At 34.0% G+C, this 17,928-nt stretch overlaps 2 protein-coding genes across 3 annotated transcripts; both read left to right on the top strand.

Annotated features, from left to right (window-relative positions):
• The first annotated feature begins 3,759 nt into the window (after positions 1 to 3,759).
• Positions 3,760 to 6,592, top strand: LOC144553824 (uncharacterized). The gene is made up of 2 exons (XM_078302014.1): positions 3,760 to 4,369; positions 5,145 to 6,592. The coding sequence occupies exons 1-2, from the start codon at positions 3,760 to 3,762 to the stop codon at positions 6,590 to 6,592; spliced, it is 2,058 nt and encodes a 685-aa protein (XP_078158140.1).
• Positions 6,593 to 11,928: 5,336 nt separating this feature from the next.
• On the top strand, positions 11,929 to 17,928 carry LOC144554063 (putative serine/threonine-protein kinase At1g54610). 2 transcript variants are annotated; one of them, XM_078302273.1, is made up of 9 exons: positions 11,929 to 12,165; positions 12,327 to 13,056; positions 13,483 to 13,767; positions 14,173 to 14,490; positions 14,921 to 15,148; positions 15,642 to 15,742; positions 15,979 to 16,063; positions 16,527 to 16,961; positions 17,374 to 17,928. In XM_078302273.1, the coding sequence occupies exons 2-9, from the start codon at positions 12,511 to 12,513 to the stop codon at positions 17,578 to 17,580; spliced, it is 2,205 nt and encodes a 734-aa protein (XP_078158399.1). In that variant the 5' UTR covers positions 11,929 to 12,165; positions 12,327 to 12,510; the 3' UTR covers positions 17,581 to 17,928. The 2 variants fall into 2 exon arrangements, with proteins under 2 accessions (XP_078158399.1, XP_078158400.1); XM_078302274.1 differs by having other exon boundaries at positions 11,934 to 12,165; positions 12,324 to 13,056.

Raw genomic sequence — 17,928 nt, 5'->3', positions numbered from 1 at the left:
ACGCCATATTCTAACCAAAGAAGTATAAACAATTTTTGATTTGTTCTACCAGATATTGGTGCCGGTTTCTGAAGTTTAGAAAAGTAGATATTAACAAATTTCAGTTCAACCCATCTAGTTCCCCTTTCAAAAGAACAGCTCAAACTAATTCCCGGTCCATTTTAAAACTTTCATCCATACGAATACTGCAATGACAGTATAATTTATATATTTGTTTTTCATATTTCACTAAAATATATAAATATATAATAAAATTAAATTATATTTAACAGTTTCTTTAACAGAATTATGCGGTAATTAAATATTTTTTCTCAAATACTAAAGATATGTACAACGAAAAATAGCCTGCTAAGTTGAATGCAAATTTCTTCATAAGTTCCCGAAAAGTATTATATTACTTTAAGATTTCTTTTGACGTCTCGCTCACACATTGAACGCCTTTAATTAATTTGTTCAATTACATCTGTATTAATGAGAAGAGAGAACAAATATTGTACGGTGAGGAAATTGATAATTTAGCATGGCTAACGAATTTGGAAACTTAATTGTATTTATGTACTCATAATTAATTATATATAACAACCTAATAATGTATTTTGTTCGGCAATATTGCTAATAATGGGAAATAATAATGTTACTCAGTTTATGACAAAAATGTGGGCTCAGATCCTGTCTTCTATAAAATATTGTAGAATGAGATCTAGACTGTTTATTATAATCAGAAACAGATATTAAAGACTTATATTTGAGACAGGTCTGAAAAACATGCTCAGACTAAAATTTTGTCAGATAAATACAGGGGATACTCCACATGCTTGTAAACAAAGACTTGCACAGAATTTCATGAAATGTTTTAAATATTCAGTATCAGAACCTTGCATGCCAATAATCCAGCATGCCGAATGAGAACAATTTTTTTGTATTTACAAGCAACAAGTTAAGTATCGTGAAAAGAGAAAGAAAAAGGTTACCGACCGGAGCAGGTGTCATTCGAATTCTTCCTGATTTCGGACAAACAAAAAGAAAAAAAGAAAAATGTTACCGATCAGAGTTCCATCAGTAATTAATGACCTGTGTCCTCGGTACTCACGTTGAAAAAGAAAAAGCTGGAATGAAAGATATATGTGAAGAGGTGGCAAGATCTAATACACTTTTTTTAATAAAATAAAATATCAAAATTTCGATAAAAAGTAAATGTTTTTTTATCAAAAAATAAATAAAAACGCAACCATTAATACCCGATTTTTTTATTGATAGAAATTATAAAAACTAATAATTAAAAACGAAATCAGTAGAAATATATATTTTTTAAAATAGAAAAACAGCTCTAGGCTATGGCGTCCCATCTCATAGCAATTAATTTTTTTGTTAACAATTTTGTAGTAATAATGTGATGATTAAATTTTTTGAATTAAGTGAATTTTTTAGTAAAGATATGCTGATTTTTGGTAAAAGAATATTTATTTTTTAGTTGGTCAAATTAAATTACTAATAATTTCTAATTTTAATTGCTTGCAAATCTTGCACAGCATATTAAAATATGACTTACTAAATCATGTCATGTCATTAAACATGTTGTGTGCATCTTCGGATGTGTGACATGTCTTGCCATGTTCGGAACACGACACATGTGTTGTGTAATGCTTCGAACGAGTGAAATTTTTGCTATGTCCAGAACACGACACGTTCAAAACACAGTACATGTCATATGTATCGGGAACACGTGTCAGGTGTGTCGTGTTTCCACATGTTCAAAACATGTCACAACATGTTTGAAACACGTGCCATGCTAACATGTTAAAATTTCTAACCGTACCATACCGCATAGTAACGGAGATGAACACAATATGTTTAACGACACAATAAGGTTTAGTAAGTCATAGTTTGACATGCCGTGCAAGATTAACAAGTAATTAAAACTAAAAACTATTACTAATTTAATTTAATGAATTAAAAGCTAAATATTCATTTACTAAAAATCAACATATCGTTACTAAAAAATTCACTAAGTTTAATCATCACACCATTACTACAAAATTGTTAACAAAAAAATTATTTTTTTTTTCATTTTTCTCCGTGGACAAGTATTTGCTATGGCGTCCTAAGGGATGCCACAACCTAGGACTGTTTTTCTAGTTTTAAAATATTATTTCTAATAATCTCATTTTTATTAGTGTATGATTTCCTATTAATAAAAAATTCCGCATTAATGCGGTTCTACGAAGAGATAAATTCTTGAACCACACCAATGATACAGTTCCACATGCTACTACATCAAACTATGTAATTTTCATATAAAAATCACTAAAATTTGTAAATTAGAATTTTTTTTATTAGATTTTTCTTATTTTAATATTAATAATGTAAATGTAACTTTAGTTAAAATTATTGTTACATATGTTAAATTTTTATTAATAATTAATACTAATAAATATTTATCTAAGATATTTGTAATTATTTTTATTGTTGTTGTTTAATTTTTTAATTGTCTTTCAAAACTAAAATAAAAATAGAAATATCAAGTAATACGCTCAATCAAAATGATATATTATGAAGTAATATGACCGATCAAAATAGCAATAAAAAGTGCAAATAAAAATTCAAATTTCAAAGAGACGCAACTTTTGATAGTAAACCTCGCTTTCTTATTAGAGAAAAGGTTTCTGTCCACTGGGTTTTGTCCACCATTTGTCCACAACCTTATCCACTCCCATCTAACTGTCTTTTTACAGTATACAAGATTCAACTGAAAATTTACAGTATTATTTGAAAATTTTACAGTATACGAGATTCAATTTTACAGTATGCAAGATTCAATTGAAAATTTTACTGTATACAAGATTTAATTTTTACAGTATACAAGATTCAATTGAAAATTCTACTGTATACAAGATTCAATTTTACAGTTCTGCTGATTCAATTTTACAGTATATAAGATTCAATTGTAAATTTTACTGTGTAGAAGATTCAATTTTACAGTATACAAGATTCAATTGAAAATTTTACTGTATACAATATTCAATTTTACAGTATACAAGATTCAATTTTACAGTATACAAGATTCAACCCAGTGCGGACGCTAATAATGAACTCTAACTGCCAATAACCGCTAATAACTAACTCTAACTGCCAATAACTTTCTATAACTGTAATTTCCGAAAGTACAGTTTGAAAGTACATTTATTTTGTCCTGTTGTACAAGTTGCAATTTTTTTCTAACTATCATGGGACCACTTCAAATAGTTGCTGAATGTTTTGTGATTAACTGATATATTTTATGTGATATATTGTATAATTATACAGCATGTAGAAGTAATTTTACAGTATTTGCGCAAGTCAAAGCTATGGACAATTGGTGGACAAAAAGCTGTGGACAATTAGATGCTTCCTTCGGTACTAATAGTTTTCAGATTTTTTATATGATCATGACGCATAATAACTCCCAAAAATGACTAAGACTGCGTCATTGGTGCAATTCCATCAGTCTGTCCTGATGAAACAATATCATGGATATGATTCTATCTATTTTTTGAAAAAAAAAAATGCTCTTTCCCGAATATTTAATTTTGTACTTCTCTAAAAAAAAAAAATTCTCAAATATGGCTCCCCCTCTTTCCCTCCCACTTGTTTTAATGTAGCGAGCGATAGTGTGTATGTCTCTAATTTGTTTTACACTTTTACTAGCACTCAGCATAGTAGGGAAACCAAACCAGAAAGAAAGAACACGAGCGCAGAGGAGAGTCGGAGGGAGAGAACATAATGCTAATCATTCCCGGGAAATGGCGAAACGAATGGAGCACGGAGCATATCAAGGTGCTGGTCCTCAGCAGCCTCTTCATCCAAATCGGACTAATCTTCCTGGTGCCGTTGCGCAAGAGACTACCAGGCGTACTCCTATTGCTAACTCTCTGGGTCTTCTACATCACATCTGATTTCGTTGCTACCTTGGCCCTTGGCAACATCCTCGGCAAGCAGATTGACAATTCGGGGAGCGGCATCCCGAGCGATCTCACAGCTCTTTGGGCCCCTTGCCTCCTCATTCACCTCGGCGGACCCGATCCCATCACCTCCTACTCGGTCGAGGACAACGAGCTCTGGTTGCGCCATTTTATGGGGCTGATTGTTCAGGTTTTCACTGCCGGGTTTGTGTTTTTACAATCCCTGCCCAACCACAGGCTGTGGGTACCGACGCTATTCGTCTTCATACCGGGGTTGCTCAAGTATGGAGAGAGGACGCTAGCTCTCCGCAGAGCCAGCATGGACAATTTCAAGGATAAGATCATCTCAGAGCAATACTCAGAGCAATACTCTTGGAGGGAATATCTATCTCAATTCTCAGAGCAGTACTCTCGGGGGGGAGATCCACAAGGTTATGATTGCTACCATTAATTTATTACATCTATCTCTCCCTTTGTAGCGTAGTCCTAAGCCAGATGAGCAATTATATATATGTGACAAACTCTTTTATTGATATCATTAAACAAACAAAAAATTAAACCCATACAAACAACAGACCTGTCATTTTTATTAGTAGCATTAAATAAAAATAAATAAAAAAAGAAGTAAACCCATAGCAAAGGACCTGGGATGCCTGTCATCACGACCTGCGTGATCAGATTGTGCATTTCATTTCGATTTGTGCCATATAATTTTAAACAATGACAATTAACATTAATAATTGTATATTAATTTATCATAAAACACTTAATTCCTACAAACGTCCTACACATTGTAATTTGATATTTGAAATCCTAATTTGATAATTTTTAAACCCTACAACCATAGTAGGAAATATTGGCCGATACCGATACGGATCGGCCGATACGTATCAGTATTAGCCTACCCCGATCCGATCCTGAGCGAATCCTCACGTAGCAAAACATAAAGAAAAAGTAAAAAAAAAAAAAAAAAACCATTCTTGAGCCGATACCGATCCGACATCCCGATCTCGTATCGGTATCGGCCGGGACCGATCTCGATACTGATAATTCCTACTATGCCTACAACATCAAAAAGAGTAATAGCGTGTGGTGGAAAAATAAAGAAAAATAAATAAATTTTAGGAAAGCCAAATTGTATTTGTCCAAATAATTCTGGTACCACTGGTCAAGTTGAAAATAAAATCCTTCTTCGAATGCATGCAGACTTACCTCCCTCAAGCGAAAGCAGCTTTATTTTGGAAGGCTACTACTGGTTCGGTGTCTTCAAGAGACTCATGGTAGACATGACCTTCTCCTCAGAAACATTGATTTCCAGCCAGGATCACTTCTCCGAAGTCAGCCCAAAAGCCGCTTTTAAACTAGTCGAAATAGAGCTCTCTTTTTTATATGATATCCTGTACACAAAAGCAGTCATCATCTACAGCTTCCCTGGTCGTGTAGTGCGTTGCTGCTCTCTCATTTCCATTGTAGCAGCATTCATAGTATTTCATTATCTTGATAAGACAAAGTTCAAACCCACAGATATCACCGTAACCTATATCTTGCTTGCTGCAGGCCTCATCCTTGAGGTTGTTGCGGCTGTCCTTCTTGTATTCTCAGATTGGACAATTGTGTCGCTTTCCAAGATTCGATGCTTTATGTCCGTATACAATTGGATAGTAAATCGGATCTTAAGAAAAGGAACGCCTCGGTGGTCCAGCACCATCAGGCAATACAATCTCGTAGCATTTTGCTTGAGGAACAGATCAGACACTCTAATTCGGAGGATAATGGGTGTTGCGACAAAAATGATCCCCTTGCCATATTTGATGGAGGAGATGATGTTCAACGAGGCCAAGAGGAGAGCACGGAACGTGGATACTTACAAGGTTTTATTAGATGCTAGATCCTACAGGGGCCGCAAAGCTCTTGAACGTCATAATCAACTGGAGAAGCTGGAATGGAGCATGAAAAGGAACTTTGATGAGTGCATTATTTTGTGGCATGTTGCCACAGACATTTGTTATCAAGAATTTACTTCCAACCAATCTAACAGGGAGTACCCCGAGCATGATGATATGTGCAATGTTGCCACAGTCAGTTGGAAGACATCCAACTACATGCTTTATCTCCTAATCCTGCAGCCATCAATGACGCAGTTCGGATATGCTAAGACACGATTTGAGGCCACATGTGCTGTCGTCAAGAAGAAATTTAAGGGTAAGGGAAAACTTGATCACAAGAAAGCATGTGAAGAGCTTATGAAAAGAATTGATGGAGCACCTGAAGTGCCTGAGCAGAATGAAATGGGCAGATGCTTGAGCAGAATGAAATTGGTATTAAAGGACAAATGGATAAGCTGGGGTAAGCGTAAGGGTGAGGAGAATAAGCGTAAGCGTGAGCATGAAATGGGGGAATTGATATTAAGGGACGGCTGTAGACTTGCAAAACAGTTGCAGGAAATACAACCAGATAATAAGAGATTTCAGTTAATTAGCGAGACATGGATGGAGATGCTGGGATATGCCGCCATTCATTGCAATTCATACGAGCATGCCAAGTCCCTGAGTAGGGGAGGGGAATTACTCACTCATTTCTGGTTGCTGATGGCTCATATGGGAGTTGTCGACGAGCACAAGATTCAGCCATCACATCCTCATGAGTTCTTATAGCCATTTTATGTGATTCCACTACATTTTCATGTTTAAGTTTGTCATACGTACTAACGTGATTAAGCTGGTTGTCCGTTTCTTAATTATGGTCGGTTCTTTGCCTTTTGAATTGCATTTTCTTGTAATATTCTTTTTTCTTTTCTTTTCTTTTTATTCGTGTTTTGTTTTAATATTCACAATTTGATCAAAAAATAAGTCGTCATTCAGTGGTGTGAACTGTGAACCTTTATATGGTAAATTTGTTTTAACTTATTTGTTTTACATAAGAAAGCCTGTGAAATCCGATATTTTTTTTTTTTAATTTTTTTTTTCAGATGTCGAGTCATAATGAGCTGAGATCTATCATTATATGTGTTGTGTATGTGATTTTATATTAACACATTCAATAGTGAGAATTCTCAAAATTATAGGATGGCTATTAGAACTCCAAAATCAACTATGATCAATGGTCATTGTTAATGAAAGCCGTTATTAGTGCATTAGTGCTCATGACTTGTGGAACATTGTCAAGAACAGGGTTGAAGAGTCCGAAAATGATAGTAAACTCATGGTAGCAGAGTTAAATGCTTTGCAAAAAAAAAAAAAGTAATGGATACCAAAGAGTGTTAAATTTTATCTATCAAGGGATATGGATGACAACATATTCCAAAAGATTGCCAATGAGACGAGTTTGAAGGATGTATGGGAAACTTTAGAAATTCGATGGTTGGGGTTGATATTTTACTTAAACTCCAAACTCTAAGAAGGTGCTATTTTTCCAAACTCTAAGAAGTCTTGAGTTTGAGACTTCAAGTCAATTGTGATGATTGAGGGTGAGTTCATTGGAGACTTTTTTTACTCGAGTGTTAGTGGTGGTGAATAAATTTGAAATTCTTGCTGAAAATATGCAAGACGTGAGGGTCATAAAAATATATTACGCTCTCTCAATGTAAAATTCAATCATGTGATGGTGGTTGAAGAGTTGAAGGACATTGAGTCCATGACGATTGATGAGTTAAATATAGAGTAAATTAATTCATTAAATAAATTATGGATGAAGTTATGTGATAATAAATATTTTAACAATGGACTTACAGATTGATTGTATATCAAGTTTTATGCAATTTTGATGTTATTTGATATTCCATCAAATACCGTTAAATATAGATTATTACAAGTTTGAAATCATTTAATTAATGTAAAAATTGTATGAAATAATTTTTTTTATCTATATTATATAAACTATATTTAAAAAGTCAAAATTTTAAATTATAAATTATCTTTATCATTATCAACTGTTCTTTTTAAGATTCTTTGTGGGAACATTTAAAAGTAGACTTTCTAATTTGTTTGAAGAGCATTTGCTTGCAACGAAATGCGTGTCATCTGTTGTTTTTCTTAAGAAAAGCAAAACCTGTTTTTTCTTTGATCCAATCCGTCGAAATATTATTACCAACCCTTTCATTTGCTTGGACTGAGTCTCTCAACCACGTATACTTCTCCCATTTTTTTTATAGGGAAAATTTCTAGTGTGCCCATCTAAACTTTTGAAATAGCCAATTTTTTCATCAACACACCATAATATCCAAAATTCCCATAAAAAATTATCAATTTATCTTTTATCCCCCTTTTGATTATCTAACCTCTTATTTAATAAATTTAAACTTTGAATTGACTAATTAATATGTCCTTTAATTTGAAATGGAGATATCATTTACTTCTAATTGTCTTCTTCCTTTTTTTTATTTTTATTTCACACATGATATTTTCTCCTCGCTACTTCTGATGCGACCTCCTTGTTTTGGTTTAAACAACATTTTAATTCATGTGTTTTCTACCAAGCCATTAAAAAAAAAAAAAGATGTACAACTTCTGCATTTAGCTAATAAACTCACCCTGCCCCCAATCCTTTCTTCCAGGAGTCAATATGTATTGTATTGTTCTCTTTTTCTTCTAAGATTATTATTGAAGCATATCTATCTCTTCCCATTTATTATTTCCTAGTGAGTTAATTAACGCTCATGAAATTCCGATTACCCACTTAGCTTATGTTGGACTATATATTAGACTAAAATTTAGTTGCCTTTGTGTGATAGATATAATAAAATCATAACGTGTTTTGCAATTTATAGTATTCTTTAAAAAAATTTACATTCTTCATTTGTGAATGAAATCACCAAATTAAGACTATAATATAATTTTTCATAGATTCAAACTCAACTATTTTTATATAGACATATGGCCCATTGAAGAGATGCTTTTGGGAGCTACATATTGGGCTTTAGTGGGCCAAATCAGACCCAGTTTTGTGACAAATCAACACTTCCTTTCCTTCACTAATTTGCTATTCATTTATTCTAAATATCAGAGGAAAGCTGGGTCTGATGAAGTCTATGTTTGATGAAGTCTATGTTTGAGAAACATGGTAACAAGAAAACATTTCATACTTGTATATATTTCTATATATCTTTTCTCAATATCATTATGTTTAAATTATGTTTTTGCATCAAGGTCCTGATAATTATTTTTATTATATATTGTATGCTAACTAATTGTTCCACCAATTAAAAAAAAATACTTAATTAGATCTTCAAGCTACTTGAGTGTGAAATCCAACAACATAATAATAAATTTTTGTCGGCGATACTAATAAAAGGAAATAATGTTAATCAGTTATATATTTGTTTTCTATAATTATATATTGTGATTGTTGTTGTTAAGGAAACGTTAACCTATGTATAATTGACTGTTGACTAACGAAAATTCTAGTTGACTATTAGAACTCTATAATTAATTAATAACAGATTTTGATATCTTAAAGTTAAAATTCTGTGCATTTAATAGCTATTCAGGGTGTGGAAATGGATTTGATAGCGGTAAAATCATATCTATATATGTTTTTATTTTTCAGATATGAATACAGATCGGATATCCTGTTTTCAACTCTATTATTTATTAAAATAAGATAAGAATTATTAAAAAATCATCAAAGTTCATAATATTTATCTAGTTATATATAATGGTGAATAACATGGATTAATTTCATAATATATATTAAATTATATAGTATATATCTATTATTCGGATACATATAATTAAAATTTAAAATCATATCAGTATTTATATCCATACGGATATTCAGACGTCAGATATCCGTATCCGTATGCTCTTGTGATTAATTCTTCCAGAAGAAATATCTCTATGGCATGAGCGCATCCTTTAAATATTGTTTATACTATAAGTTCTAGAAAGTTTTGTCACAAGAATAAGAGATACTATGACTTCAGAATTGACAAGCATTAATATTAGAATGTGAATTTCTATAATAAATAATAACAAATAATAAAGAAAAACTGAGAAAGAGAGGAAAAAAGGAAAGTCTTGGCGTGTAAGAGGCTTGACAATCAATTCCCACTAAGCAATTGAATGGAGATTTCATAAGAAGGATAGAGACTTGAAAAAGTTAGCACATGTAAATCATTAAATCCACGCGTTCATGGACTTGGTTTTTGTTAAAATAAGCATATATACCTTTTTTTATAATTATTTTTTTGCTGATAAATTTAAATTTGTGTGGTTATAATTTTTGTGTTGGAAAATTGTACAAAAACATCACAATCACTGTTTACTTTTATAACAGGAATTTCTTTAACTAATTATCCAAATCTAAAAAATAAATACAGCTTAATTATATGCACTTTTAACTGGTGGGGATCCATAAGTTGTCGTTGTCTCTGACTGACCAGTGGGCCCGCCTTTTACAAGCAAGTTTCGTTAGGTGTGTCAAGTGTGTGGCTCTTTTCAATGACCTTACAAAGACCCCACAAGTCAAATCAAAATCACAACGATTTCCCTAACAAACACTTAAATTATTTTTGAGTCCTTACAAAATATATTTTTCGTACTATGTTTTTAATTTTTTATTGTCTCTAATGTGCTAATTATATTTTAAAACAATTTGTAAAATGTCATGTATAATAAGAGCCTCTATTATACGTTATGTTTTTAAAAAAATATATAAAAAGAAATATATTTCATGATACCATAATATATACCAACAAACTTTTGATGTGTAAACGTACCTATTTCAAATTAAATTGTTATTATATCAAACAACTTTCTAAGAAAAAAGTTAGAATTCAAAACTTTTCACATGTTCAAATAAAGATGAATGACTAATTTTCACAAAAAAAAACTTTGAATTATCCAATATATGTTTTTTTCTTTATAAATTCGTCGATACCAATAAATTGATAATTTAATTTACCATACATTATTATTATTATCACCATAAATTTGTCAGTAAATATATTATTTAATTAAAATTATAATCGTTTTTCTATTTTAATGCATGCCTTTTTTAGTAGAAAAAAAAATTGTCCGACCAAACACGGTTAGTGTCCTTTTTTTCAAAAAAATAAATAACTTCTATCAAACTAAATTACCTTAAGCAACTAAAAGTAACTTGATCAAGTAAATTACAAACTTGATTTTAGGGGTTTGCTCTCAGGTAGGGTACGGGTACCTCGGGTATACCCGGGACGGGTAGTCGGGTACGGCGGGTACGGGTAGGACGGGTAGTTGGGTAGAACGGGTACAGGTAGGTCGGGTAGGTTTTTAAAAAAATGTACCCTATCCGTTTCAAACCCGTGCTCGTCTCGGGTAACGGGTACGGGTATTTTTTTTTAGTTTTTTTTTTCTGTTTTTAATACTATTTTTTTCGGCGGCAAAATAATTTTGAATTTAAAAAAAACGAGTAAACGGGTAAAGGTACACGGGTAAACGGGTAAAGTTGGTTTGGTAAACGGGTGCGGGTAGGCGGGTTTTGGGTACGGGTTGGACGGATTTTTTTCCCGAATCATTGAGTCCGGTCCGTCTCAAACCCGTACCCGTGTATCCGCCTATACTCGGGCACGGGTACGGATACCTCGGGTAACGGGTACGGGCCGGGTAAAACGGGTAATACCCGAACGGGTATTAGCAATCCACTACTTGATTTGAAAAACAGTTAAATTTTGGTCAAACATAATTTTAGCACGCTCATTTTGAATGTGCACTATTTTCTTTAGTGGAATCATTAACGATAGCAACTTAGAACTATAACTTGTTGGTTTGTTCTTATTAAAACTACATATCATTAACGATAGCAATTTCCATCTTTAAGGGGACATTTATGCAAATTTATTGAATTGAAGCAGAGTAAAATATATTATTCTTAAACTATTTCTTTTGAAAAATATTTATAATTTGTTATATAACACCTTCAGAACTATGAATAGGGAATAAAATATTACATAGGGGCTAATGTGAAAATGACAAACAGTGTAAATTTATAAAAAACTTTTGACTAATGATTTTGATTAGAGCGAGGGTACACGTGCAAAATATCCATTTGTCTTCTTTGGGGCTTTTTTCTCTCTGAATCTCTCCTCTCTCTCTCTAGAAAAAAAATTGACCCTTTACAAATTCTTCCCATATTTATTTACTTACTGTGATTTCCAATTGTGAGGTAAAGAACCCAATTTTGTAGCCCAACAATCGCCTGATTTACAGAGAAAAGATCTCGCCTTTTTGGATTGATGCACGAATCAAAGGTTCCACACTTTTGATCTGAAATTTGTTTCTTAACAGCAATTTCAATCGCTTTGTATCTTAATTTTAGTTGGTATTCAAGATTTTGAAAAAATTTCCCTGAAATTTGATTTTGGCTGCTTTGATTTAAGGTGATTTTGTTTTGCTTTGATCTTCATAGCAGGTTCTTGAACTGAAGCATCGGATCTCTTCTTGAACTGGTTTCAAGTGGCCTAATTTAGGCCAATACAGCGCAAACTGGTTTCTTGCAAAGTGATTCTACTGAAGTTACATTCAAGTGGTAGTTCGATCTGGCCTATATTTAGGGTTTCATCAAACCCTAAATATATTGCTACAATTTTGATATCATGGGTTGTGCAAGTTCAAAGCAATTCCATGATCACAATAATCTCCATGAGGAATTGAAAATTAAACCGAGAAAAGGATCGAGTAGTTCTCTTAGAAGGTTGGTTAGTTCTAGTTCTAGCAAGAGAAGAGATCATGAGATAGAGGAAGAAGAAGATGGGGTAGTGATAGCACATGCTGAGAGGAGTAGTTCTCTCCGCCTTATTCCCGAAAATCAGAATAACAACGCTTCAATTCTGGTACAGTCTGGGAAAGCTGATAACAAGCCTGGTACTGGTACAGAAACGACAGGTCATCATAGGAGGAGACGAAGCCGGGCCAATGGCACAGGTTTTGATGCTAGAGTCGGTAACAGGACAGATGATGAAGAGGTGAAAGGAGAAGGTAAATTGAATTCAAATTTAGGTTTGAGGGGTGATGTGCCAAATGGGGTGGAGGCTGAGCAGGTGTCGTCTGCTGGTTGGCCTCGCTGGCTGACAGATGTTGCCGGAGAGGCTGTCAGAGGGTGGGTCCCACGTAAAGCAGAGTCCTTTGAGAAGCTAGACAAGGTTTTATCTCTTACCTTAAATTTCTAAATTCAAAACTGGTCTTTTGGGTAACTGGAAATCTTCATTGCTTGGTCTGATACAATTGACAAAAAATTTAAAAGCACATTATTTCAGGTAAGCAAGAACAATATTTATGCAGGGTTTCAAAATTTGCATAGTAAATTGGTTTTTTTCTTTCAGTTTACTTAATTATAGTGGCAATGTTTCATGCCCATTTTTGAGCTTTTAGTTCGAAACCTTCATTTATTAATGGTGTTGAGATTTTGCCAGAAAATGCCTCTAATATACCTGTGTTAATTACTGGGTCCCATTAATCCTGTACCAACATACCTTTTCATTTGTTAAAATTGAATACTGAAAAATTTACACGTCAATACAACTGAATTTAAATTTCAACAATTTTTCCTGATTTATATTTTGTTTTAGATAGGTCAAGGTACATATAGCAGCGTGTACCGGGCCCGGGATTTGGAGACGGGGAAAATTGTAGCTTTGAAAAAGGTGCGTTTTGCGAATATGGACCCGGAGAGTGTGAAATTCATGGCCAGAGAGATTCACATTCTTCGCCGCCTTGATCACCCGAATGTCATCAAATTAGAAGGCCTCGTCACCTCCCGCATGTCAAGTAGTCTCTATTTGGTTTTTGAATACATGGAGCACGACCTTGCCGGCCTTGCTGCCACCCCCGGCCTCAAGTTTACTGAGCCCCAGGTATGAAACTTCTTTTTATTTTCCTTATTGTACTTTACTAATACATACATGAAGATGAGTGAGGCTATGGTAGTATGCATAGCACGGATTGGTCCATACTATGTTGTTTAATTCTGCATGTTATAAAAAAAAATTCTATTTTTTTGGATAGGTACAAAGTCACTCGAGATTTTCTATCAAACAAATAGTACAATTTTTTTTAGAAATGTCAAATTTGGCCTCCAAGTACATTTTCATTTGGAGATTATGTTGAGCGGTTCAGATCGACTATTTAGTCCTTTAAAATGAAGATATGGATCCATAGAACGGACCAATGTGTGCTATGCATAGTACCCTAGCCGCACTCTTTTACTAATACATATATGGAGATTTTTTTTTTTAATGATCAATATGATGCCATTTTAGGTGAAATGCTACATGCAACAATTGTTATCAGGTCTAGACCACTGCCATACCCGTGGGGTCTTACACCGTGACATAAAAGGAGCCAACCTCTTAATCAGCAATGATGGCATCTTAAAAATAGCGGATTTCGGGTTGGCCACTTTTTTCAACCCGAACCAGAAACAACAACTGACAAGCCGGGTCGTGACGCTGTGGTACCGGCCCCCTGAGCTTTTGTTGGGGTCCACCAATTATGGCCCCGCAGTTGACTTGTGGAGTGCCGGGTGTATCTTGGCTGAGCTACTTGCTGGGAAGCCTATCATGCCTGGGAGAACTGAGGTACTTAATTGTTTAAAATTAAAGGGGTATTATTGCAAATTTTGATAAAAGTTGGATGTATAAAAGTGGAAACAGCATCGTCCATTTGATGTATAAGAGAAGGAACTCTATATTAAATCATTCATGTAATGCTTACCATGTGATATATGTTCTCATAGTACATCCTGAACCGGTACTACAATAGGTGAAGCATCTTCTATAGGCTATAGCCTTATAAACTATGAATTCACATCCTCTGAGATAGCACAAACTTTGAGTTGATCTGTGGAAAATCTGTATCGTTTAAATCTTTTCTGCATGTATCTCAAAGCACAATAATACTGGAACCATGCATTCCAAATAGGTACTGAAAAAAATTTGGCCCGGCTTTAGATGAACTGAAAATTTGAGATTTTTGTTTTAAAAAAAATTGATCTTTGCTGTTTAATAGGTGGAACAGCTACATAAAATATTTAAGCTGTGTGGGTCCCCGTCAGAGGAATTCTGGGCAAGCCTGAAGTTATCTCGGGCAGCCATTTTCAAACCGCAACACCCATACCGGCGCTGCTTCAATGACACGTACCGAGATTTTCCTCCTCCCGCCTTGTCTCTCTTGGATCGTCTTCTTGGTGTCGAACCCAAATCTCGAGGCACCGCTGCCTCTTCCCTCCAGAGCGAAGTATGCTATTTTCGTTTTTTTTTTCTTTTTTTAATTAGTTTATTATTCAAGTGTGTGAATCTTAGTTAACTTTACTTGTTTCACTTTTTATCTTTAGGAACTTTTAAGTTTATATGTATACCCATCAAATAGGCTTGAAACAATAAAAATATGCAAACTAATATATTCACAATTGATGCATTTACATGCAAAATTTATGAAATTTCAAATTCATTTTGTATGAAGTCAACCGTAAAAAAAAAGTTTTTAAGTTAATTTTATAGCATTCATTTTTTGTCATGTTTTGACCGCGACTGCACAAATTAATTCGAAAATTTATAAATTTTGCATATAAATACATCACTCGTAAGGTACATCTGTTTGGATTCATTGTTTAAAGCCTATTTGATGGGTTTTGGATTCAATGGGACTCAAGAAATTTTCCTTATTATATTTTATGCTCTAGTATGTATTGTTGTAAATCTAATGCATTTTTTACAAACGGGTTTTTTAGTTCTTTAATGCAAAGCCCTATGCGTGCCATCCGTCAGAGCTTCCCAAATATCCACCTAGCAAAGAGTATGATGCGAAGCTTCGTGACGAAGAGGCCCGAAGGTATAATTTTTTTTTTTTTGAATTTTTTTAATGGAAAATTTGGAATGTTGGTGTTATTAGAAATTAGGTGAAGATTAAAAATACATTATAACAGCATTTCAACATCAGTTGGCTGGTGATTGACAGGCCACCAAAAAATATTATGACTTGAAAAGTACAAACTCAATTATTAGGAAATGCAGTCATTTTCTTTAATTAAATTAAACCGAATTGAGATTTATTTTTTTGTTTAATAGACAACGGGCTGCTGCTGGTAAAGGCCATGATGCTGATATGAGGAGGAAACAGTTACCTGTACCAGATGCACATGCGGAATTAAAGGTACAGTTCTTGTAAATATTTTTATTTTAATAATTATAGCAGGAGTGAGGCTATGGTACTATGCATAGCGCACATTAGTCTGTACTTTGATCAATATCTTCATTTACAAAGTTTAAATAGTCAATCTACCGTTCAACATGATTGTCATATGAAAATTTACTTGGAAATCAAATTTTACATTTTTTAGATTTTTTTTTACTATTTTTAGGCATGTAGAAATAGTGATTTTCTATCTGTGTAAAAAAATTCTAAAAAATGTAAAATTTAGTCTACAAGTACATTTTCATACGGAAATCATATTGAACGGTTCAAATCGACCATTTGGACTTTGAATATAAAAATATTGATCCATAGTAAGGACCAATCTGCGCTATGCATAGCACCATGGCCTCACTCTTCCTTAAGTACTGTTATTGCTCCTGTGGTTAACCTTACATTTAAATTTTTATTTTTATTTTTTTAGCATCGGCTGGTACAAGTAAATCCTAAAAGCAGTAGTGCATCAGGGTTCCCTATAGATCCACCTGGAGTAGTACCTGAAAATGGGTTCCCTCACCGAGTGGGTCCCACCATACCCCATCTTGCTCACACTGGCCGCACCACATCAAATCTCGGCCGACCATCCAATGGCCAGATGCCGAGATATAACGGTCCCGATCTGACCCACTTCTCGGGCCCGATTGGGATGGGGGCTGCCACAGCAAGAGGAGGTGGTGGGGTCATGCGGATGGATAGCATGAAAGAGAGCATGAATAAGCAAGGGAATAAAACCGGGTCTAGGTTTAGTAGTTATACCGGTGGGGCCAGTAGTGTTGTGGATTATACTTCACATTTATTGGAGAGGCCGTCGACCTCTCATAGAAAGGAAGAACCCGTTGCAAACAAAGAACCTCATCCTGTAAGATTTCTCTTCTCGCTACTAATTTTAGTTAATTTTGCATTTATTTCTCCTTGTTTGTTTCCAAGGAAAAAAGGAGTGGGAGAGAGGATTGGAAGATTCTTTCCTTTTCTTCTCCTAAGAGCATTTATGTGATATATGAAATGTATTTTTAAGTAAATTTTGCATATACACATCCAAAATGATTGATATCTCATATAGTTTGCAAAGTGTTGCTTCTATGTAGCTTATACTTAAAATGGACATGCCCATTTCTTGTTGTTTGTTTCCGAGGTAAAAGAGTGCGAGAGGGAGTAATTTGGACATTTTTCTTCTCCTAAGGGCATTTTTTTCATTTTAATTAAAAAAAAAACATTGATATTTTGACCATTCATTAAATTTCTTTTATTCATAAACACATTTTGATTTGTAGGTAAATGGAGCCAAGAAGAATAGAATCCACTACTCGGGACCATTGATGCCACCAGGCGGTAACATGGAAGAAATTCTAAAAGAGCATGATAGGCATATTCAACAAGCTGTCAGACGGGCCCGTTTCGACAAATCCAAGGTCAAAGGCCAGCTCGAGAGGGACCAATCAGAAGCACTGTTATTCGCCGCTCGAAATGGCAATCGTTGATTCCGAAAGATAACAATATTGATATTCAAATTCTTATATATTGAGAGTGAACCACGCTTCCAATGAATTGCGGTAAAAAAAAGTTAATTTTAGCATAGGATTTAGGTGAAAGTTGATTGGCCGTAAAGCTGTCAATTGTATATTTTTTTGCGGGTGCCGGTGACTCCGGCTCTTTCTCCCTCCTCTCTCTGTTTTTTGTTTTATGATTTTATTTTTGTTGGAGGGCTGTTAGAAAGGTTGATATGCTATTGAATCAGGTAGCTCTATTGATCAGTAAATACAGAAAATGGATGAGATTTTAAATGTTTTTCTTTTTACCAAAAGGTCCTTATAGGGACTTCTGTTTAA

This window comes from Carex rostrata, chromosome 5, assembly GCF_964058835.1.
Source record: "Carex rostrata chromosome 5, lpCarRost1.2, whole genome shotgun sequence".
In the NCBI taxonomy this organism is placed as follows: Eukaryota; Viridiplantae; Streptophyta; class Magnoliopsida; order Poales; family Cyperaceae; genus Carex; species Carex rostrata.
Note: the sequence above shows the minus strand (reverse complement) of the source record. Positions and strands in the feature narration are given on the sequence as shown.